Source organism: Salmo trutta, chromosome 9 (genome assembly GCF_901001165.1).
Source record: "Salmo trutta chromosome 9, fSalTru1.1, whole genome shotgun sequence".
NCBI classification, from domain to species: Eukaryota; Metazoa; Chordata; class Actinopteri; order Salmoniformes; family Salmonidae; genus Salmo; species Salmo trutta.
This window is the reverse complement of record NC_042965.1, coordinates 28,555,408-28,563,618: the sequence shown is the minus strand read 5'-3', so window position 1 is coordinate 28,563,618 and position 8,211 is coordinate 28,555,408. Positions and strand designations below refer to the sequence as shown.

At 46.9% G+C, this 8,211-nt stretch overlaps 1 protein-coding gene across 4 annotated transcripts in view; it reads right to left on the bottom strand.

Annotated features, from left to right (window-relative positions):
* Nucleotides 1-444: 444 nt before the first annotated feature.
* Nucleotides 445-8,211, bottom strand: part of LOC115200351 (methylcytosine dioxygenase TET3) — a 63,876-nt gene continuing 56,109 nt past the window's right edge. For all 4 annotated transcript variants that reach the window (XM_029763344.1, XM_029763346.1, XM_029763347.1 and 1 more), the window contains 3 exons: nt 7,362-7,499; nt 6,756-7,116; nt 445-6,401 (listed from right to left, as the gene is read on the bottom strand). In XM_029763344.1, coding sequence (XP_029619204.1) covers nt 4,717-6,401; nt 6,756-7,116; nt 7,362-7,499 — 2,184 coding nt within the window. In that variant the 3' untranslated portion in view covers nt 445-4,716. The remainder of the gene's footprint in view (nt 6,402-6,755; nt 7,117-7,361; nt 7,500-8,211) is intronic.

Genomic DNA, 8,211 nt, shown 5'->3' with positions numbered 1-8,211 from the left:
GAGTGACCCAGCCAGAGCAAGGACTTGAGCCCGATCTAACATCTCTGGAGAGACCTGAAAATCGCTGTCCAGCGACGCTCCCCATCCAACCTGACAGAGCTTGAGAGGATCTGCAAAGAAGAATGGGAGAAACTCCCCAAATACAGGTGTGCCAAGCTTGTAAACCAATAAGACTCGAGGCTGTAATCACTGCCAAAGGTTCTTCAACAAAGTACAGGGTGAAGGGTCTAAATACTTGTGTAAATGTGATATTACATTTTTGTATTTCTTAACCAGTTTTTGCTTGTTGTTATGGGGTATTGTGTGTAGATTGATGAGGGAAAAAAGTATTTAATCAATTTTAGAATAAGGCTGTAACGTAACAAAATGTGGAAAAAGTCAACGGTTCTGAATACTTTCCGAATGCACTGTATATAGCAAAAATGTTGATCATGACACTAATTATTTTCATTTTTAGTTTTGTTTTATTATCTCGCAACATAAAACAATATTGTGGGTTGTACCACATACATTATGTATTCACATAGTACACCATACAGCTACAAAGAGAGACTGAACAAAAACAAAGAAACAATTCTTTTTTTTTTTTTTACATACTGCATACTTGACATGAAAAAATAGAACCATGAACAATCTTTAAACTCAAAAAGGAATGTAGCTGCCAGATGTGATGTTTTGTTTATTTGGGACAGGATTTAAGCCTGAGCCCAGATTGAGTCCACCCTGAGCCCACCTTGAGTCCAGCTTGGAAGAGTGGGCAGATGGGGTGATCAATGAAGATCAGTACTGAGAGCAGAGTATACATCCTGATAATGTGTGTGTGTGTGTGTGTGTGTGTGTGTGTGTGTGTGTGTGTGTGTGTGTGTGTGTGTGTGTGTGTGTGTGTGTGTGTGTGTGTGTGTGTGTGTGTGTGTGTGTGTGTGTGTGTGTGTGTGGGCATGAGAGAGAGAGAGCGAGAGGGAGGAGGGAGAGAGGAGCGAAATACAAAGTATGAGATAAAAATAGAAAATATGTGAAGTGTGTATAGGTAAGGAGTTAGTGAGTGTATAAGTATGTAAGTAAATAAGTCTATGATGGAGAAACATGCAGGTTGATGTTAGTTGTCATAAGTCTTGCCCTGGAGGCAGAATTGAGCTGTTTCCGCTAGATGGGCCAGCTGAAAAGTCAAAATTGGCTATTTCATAGAAATGTTTGAAAGCAAAAAATGTTGGTCTTCAATTAAGGTAAGGGTTATGCATTAGGGTTAGCAGTGTGTTTAAGGTCAGGGTTAATGTCAGGTTTAAAATCCGATTTTATGACTTTGTGGCTGTGCAAGCTAATGAACAAACTGCAGAGCTGCCTCCAGTACATGAGTAATCTCAATAAATGCCAACCTGTGAGAAACATCTGGAGTTATATCTTAACATTCTCCCATCACCATAAAAATGTACAACATACCCAAAAGAGTCATGTATAATAGCTTCCAGCACATACACTGCACCAAGTGTTGAATTAAGATAACAGTCTGTTCACTTCAATGTAATATGATTCTTCAATCCCCATACCAGTTAAAGCGAGAATAGAGTTCCTTTTCAAGTAGCTTATGTGGACGAAGGATTAATAAAAGTTGTGTATGAACTGTGTGAGTGGTTCAATTCAACAGTTTTCTTCTTATTTTTTTATTACCTTGAACATGAATGGGAAATTCCCATTAAATCAGCACCGGAGTAGTTTCCCATCATTGAAACGGCAATATTCAAAGAAATAGTTTATCTTATCATTCTAAGAGCTCAGAAAAATATCAGTGATGTAATCATGTCACCCCCCATTTTATTCCACAGTGAAGTTAGGGAGTAGCACCATAGCATTAGCCTCCCAAAAAATGTTGTACAAATAAAAAATGTATATATATATATATATGATCAGCACCCATTATTACATAGATCATAAATATGACTGAGTCATTATAACTGTGTCGATCATGCATTGACGTTATTAAAGGGGGAGTTTGTTCTAACGGTGGGAATAGAATAGCCATATTCCCCCAGTCCCTAAATTAGTCAAAGTCCTGTTGGTCATGTCTGTGACAATCTACAACAACCAACAAAAGATATTACAAACTAAACTACCAGTTATTATCTGGTGTCTTCCATTAATACACTGTACCTTCAGTCTGGTACTACAAGTGTTATCATGGTTTTCCATTACTGTTACATCTTTTACTACTGTTAAAATCACTATCATTGATAATACCACATTAAAAACAAGTTACGGTGGTGACAACCTCTCACCTCAGTCTAACACAATGGACAAGACAGATTGCTGGGGCTACACCTCACCTCTGTCACTAGAGTTCTCTCATACAAACACTTCTGACAACTTTGATTCTGCAACTGTTTGATTCTTGTGTTAAAAAACAAGAAATACTTTGTTTCTCATTGGTTCTCAGAGTGGAATGCTAGATATCATACTCTGGCTTATAAATGGCCAGATTACTGATTAGGTCAATCTTTTCTCATGAAGGAAGGGTGGCTGGTTGGTTGCTGTCAGAGGTATCGTGTAGTACAGTACTTATGAAATCAGGACAGCAGTATTGAGTATACATCTACAGACATAACAACACATTGGAAATCACTGAGTTGTTTTCTGTTACTAAGGGCTGTCTGGCAAACTGACTGGACTAAAAAGCCTGGAATCATTTATGATTTAGTCATTATCCCTCAACAGTTAAATATTCTTACCTAAATATTTTAAATATGTACATTTTTTTATCTCTCTCGAGAAAATTTTAAAAAAAACGTTAAAAAAAATGAAGCTTCAAGTTGTCAATAATCTGTTCTCTTTTTTCTCTCAATGAAATCAAGATTAAAAGTGCTTTTATAAAATATTTTCTTCTGTATGTACAATTTCTATTAGCTATAACAAAACAAAAAAACAATAACAACAATCATCATCATTATCATGTAATAAATAATAAAAAAGTGGATTAAAATGAGTTTGTAGAGCACACGGGGAATCTGTGGACTAATTTTTATCATGTTCCTCTGACCTCAGTGGTGCCTGTGTGTGTGTTTGTAGCGTTTTGCAACCTTGACCAATGTCTCGGCAACGTTGAGGTATAGAGAGCTCTATCTCGACCACTTCATAAGCACCAAGATTTCTCATCTCAAAAGTGAGCCCCAAGCAGGCTCTGGCTCTGACACGCAAGCAATGCAGAAGCAGCCATGATTGGTGAATAAGGATTTACTGGCTCTGTCGTGACAGTGTGTGCATAGAGACAAACCTTGCTCTGCTTCAAAACGACTAACAGCACCAGGCAGAAGCAGGACTCACTGACTGAGCCCTTTGTGTGTCAACATGTGTAGGGAAAGCACCAGTGTGTTTAGGAGTGCATTTCTGTCCACACACTATTCCCATCAATGTCTCCGGTTTCAGGGTAAAGGGCTTGTGTGGCCCGTGCTGCCTGTGGTCATTGGAAGGGCCAGAATTTGGCGGCCATGCTTCGGTGGTTTAAAGCAGTAAGGCATTGCTCTGTGCTGGCTGGATGACAAGAGCTTTGTGTGTGTGTAAGTGAGAGTTGGTGTCTGTGTGTCAGTGCACCATTTTACAGGGTCACTGCTGCCCTCTTGTGCTTGAAATAGAAAGCGCTCACTAATCCCCACAGGAGCCATAGAACTGGAGGGATAGATCTCTCAACCAACACCTGAAGGAAGATGAGGACTTCTAGTGCCTGTTGTTCTCACTCTACATCTATGCTATAAGAGCACCCTTATATTCAGCATCTAGTGCCGTGAAGAAGAGATGGAGAGACTGATATCATCCCTGTAAAAGGGATAAAGATCAATGAAGCACCACAGCAGTAGAGTGAGACGGATCGGTGGGGTGAGAGTAAAATGGAGAGAGAAGAACCCTTCTCTTCACAGCAAGGCAGACAGGACAGGAGTTGGTTTAAAAAAGGCATGACTTTGGGGACGTTACTGAAAACCTTTCACTATGTGGGATGGTTCAGAGAAGTTTCTGTGGGTTTCTCTTCACTCTTTTGGTCAAAATGAATGATTCAAATGTAAAAGATGTGTATGTCATGCTTGTTGGAAAGACTGTCTTGAAGAGCCTTGCAGTGCTGAGGAAGGCCTTTCTCCAAGTACAGTTACAAACATTTCAAAAGCCCCCCAAAAAAAAGAAAAGGGCAGATTTACAGAAATATGGGAAAAAAGCAAGACAGACCCCTAGGTAAAAAAAACACAACTTAAACAAAATAATAATTAATAACAACATGAAAAAACAACCACATCAATAAACAAACAAATCAAATCAGCATCTTCATAATAATAATAATATCTGTAATAACAACATTGACAGTAACAATAACAATCGTAATAATATTGATAATAATAGTAATAATTAGGAGGATCATTAAAATTCTATGAAGAAGGAGAAGCAATGGAGTCCCTCCCGCAGTGGAGAGAGAAAGAGCACCACAGGCAGTGTGTCTGTCTGGTCCAGGGTCGGGCCCAAACTGCTGCCTGACATGAGGTAAAAAACAAACAAAACAAAAAGAGGAATCAAACCAGTAGTCCCCCTCCTTCCAGCCCAGAGCACCAGAGCGAGAAAACAGAGCAGGAGGAGGAGAAGGATGGAGAGAGACACAGGACTAAAAGAGGGGCTGAGATACTCATCTCTGTCCTGCTCAGCGCGCTCTCCCTCCACCAGCCTGTGTGTCCGTCTGTCTGTCCATCCTCACACAAAGTGGCTGTAGGGCCCAGTGAGTGTGGTAAAGGCATAGGGGGACACAGTGACCGTGGATGTGGTGTGGTGGGTGGGGGCCAACCGCGTCACTATCCCCATCACTGGCCCCTCCGTGGTCTGGCCAGGCCCCGGGCTGGCCCCTCCTGCCGTGGCCCCCAACTTGCGTTTCTTCCCAGGTTTGATGTCCTCGTAGGGCAGCCCCAGTAGTGCTGCCTCCTGCTGCCTCTCTCTAGCCCGCTCCGCCAGCATCTTCATCTTGGCCTCCCAGAGCCACTGGCCATGGCAGGGCTGGTTCATGTTCTTGTGCTGGTAGAACACCAGGGAGATGCGGGTGGGGTGAGAGCGGTCGGGCCTCTTGAGCGGCGTGGTGGCGTGCAGCTCACGCCGGGCACACTCGATCAGGATGGAACCGTGGGCGGGTGCCACCGCCACCCCTCCGATGCTGGGGTCCAGGAAGTTATGCTCGCTGTCCGACCACTGCTCTTCCTCATCCAGGTCACAACCTCTCTGGCTCTCGGCGTCGCTCGGGGTCTCGGCCCGGTTAGGGTCCCAGCAGGCCTCTGGGGCTGGAGACTGTGTACCTGCCATGGATCCTCCGAAAGACTTCCAGGCCTTCTCCTGGAGACCTAGGGGGGTCGAGCCCCGACTCTCGCCCGCTTTGGAGCATATCTTGTCGGGGAAGCCTCTGGCCGGGCTAGGGCAGTACCCAGCAGGAACCATGCCCGTGGGCCAAGCCTTAGGCTGAGGGCTGGGAGCAGGGCTGTCCCAGTGGCGGGGGGTGCCGGGGTGTGGGGAAGGAGAGGGTGACGGGGAGGGAACAGGGGAGGCCTTGGGGGTGTTGGGGCCAGGGTAAGAGTTCCACTGCTGGGGGTATGGGGAGGGCTGTTGTGGGGGATGCTGATGCTGCTGTTGGGAGTATGGAGACTGGGAAGTCTGGTGAGGTCCCTGCTGGTGGAGCTGCTGCTTGTCTGAAGTGAAGGGAGCCTCTGGGGGGCATGGTGGTTGGAGGTTGCCTTCCCAGCTGCCTGGTACCATACTCCCGTTGGGCTTGTTCCCGGGCCAGGGCCCTTCAGGCTGTGGGGCGGGGATGGGAGTGTCGGGACAGCTCTGGGTATTGCCCCCCTCGTACACTGGCACATCCATGGGCTCCTGCTTGATGACAGGGGTCACTCTGTGGGAGGGCTCTGAGGAGACTGAGGAGGGACGTGATTGGTTGTAGTCAGGCTGGTGGGGGTGTGGGTAAGCGTTGCATTGGTGTTGGTTGGCTGGGTCTCCATGCTGCTGCTCAGGGAGGCCTGGGCCTGAGTAGGAGTGTGCCAGCCTGGCCTGGAGGCTCTGAACGTCTGGCTTCTTGTCCACAGGGCCGGGGGAAGCATTGTGCCCTGCGTGATGCCAGGAGCTGTTGCGGCCCTCGTAAGTGAGCTCATGGGGGAAAAGTGTGTTAGGGTTGGGGGGAGAGTTGTAATAGCCGTAAGGCAGTGCTGAGGGTAGATTAGGGTGGTAGCCATTGACAGGGCCTGGTGGAGGTGGAAGTGGAAGTGCAGGGGGCTGGCCATTGGAAGGGGGGCCTCCCCGTGCGTAGTAGCCTGGGTGGGAGGGGTAGACGTGGTAGGGGTATTGGCACTGGTCCATTGGCTCCTTCTTTATGGTGGGCTTCACCTCCTGCTTAGGGATCGCTGTGGAGGAGAGTAGGCAGAGGAGAGAGGGGTGATAAGACATGAGATAATCACTTGCCTCTGCACAAATCTGTGTTTTTTATGGTTCACTTGGTTGGAGTTTTGCTTAGAACACCAGTAGCGGGTTTGATTCCTGAATGGGCTGCATACTGTATGCTGACTAGCTATAAGGCTTAACCCCGAGGTCAGTTTGGATTAAATATACTCTATGACCATATTATTATCGTCATATTGTAAAGTTGGCTGGAGTTTTGTTTAAAACACCTGAGTTCTGGGTTTATTATTAGCATAAAGCTCACAACACTCATGAAGCCACTCTCCCATGTTTCTAGTAGAGTTCAGGGGTCATCTCGCCTTTATTGCCGTGCTGTCTGACAGGGGAGCCAGCGTGCCGGACCTCCGTCTTGATCACCGTCTTATCCGGCGTCTCCGTGGGTGTTGGCAGCTGCTGCTTGGCCTTCTTCTTCTCCGAGGCACGGTTCTTAGCGTCCAGGCGGCGCTGGCGGCAGGACTTGGCGGGCTCGGGCAGCTTGCGGACCTCACGGCGGAAGTTGCTAAGCACCTGAATGGCGCCAGTGCGCATCTTTTGGCGCTGGCCCTCCTCGCTGCCAAACTCGTCTGTGAGGGCGGCCTTGTAGAGGGGAAGTACGTGGAGCTGCTCGTCCTCTGGGATCTCCCCCACTGTACGGTTGTCCTCTTTAGTCAGAGTGCACACCTTGGGGAGGAGGGGGGGGGGGGGGGGGGGTTAGTGTGGGACACACTGTCTGTACCATCCAAACAGTCTCTATACCACCATTTGCCCCTGCCACACATACACACATTCAAACACACACAGCAGAGCATCCATTCGATGTCCACACAAAGAGAGGGAAAGAGTGAGAAAGAAGACAGACTGAAAGCTATTTAGACAGTGACAGTGAGAGTGACAGAAAGAGAGAGAGGTAGGGCTGTGTGTCGTACCACAGTGCAGCCGTTGTAGAGGTTGTGCTGGTCCTTGTGAGCGTGGGCACAGAAATCCATGCAGGCAGTGACACCAGAGAAGGGCCGGCCCTCCTTCAGACCCAACCTGCAGTCTGGAGCCGTCACCTCATTCTGACACTGAGGGACAGGAGAGGGGACACAGCAGAGTAAGCATGGGAATACTCTACAGACTATGTCTAACACTCATATCATCCTTGAGTTTCTATTGTGTACTTTTGGGGGGAAGTATACCAAGTAATTCTCCAGGAAAGTGTAAAACTACTGAGGGACACAGGGAAGAGGATGGTTAGCATGTCAAAGGACACCATGTTACACAGACTATACATTCTGACACTGAGGGACACGGGGAAGAGGATGGTTAGCATGTCAAAGGACACCATGTTACACAGACTATACATTCTGACACTGAGGGACACAGGGGGAAGAGGATGGTTAGCATGTCAAAGGACACCATGTTACACAGACTATACATTCTGACACTGAGGGACACAGGGGGAAGAGGATGGTTAGCATGTCAAAGGACACCATGTTACACAGACTATACATTCTGACACTGAGGGACACAGGGGGAGGAGGATGGTTAGCATGTCAAAGGACACCATGTTACACAGACTATACATTCTGACACTGAGGGACACAGGGGGAGGAGGATGGTTAGCATGTCAAAGGACACCATGTTACACAGACTATACATTCTGACACTGAGGGACACAGGGGGAAGAGGATGGTTAGCATGTCAAAGGACACCATGTTACACAGACTATACATTCTGACACTGAGGGACACAGGGGGAGGAGGATGGTTAGCATGTCAAAGGACACCATGTTAC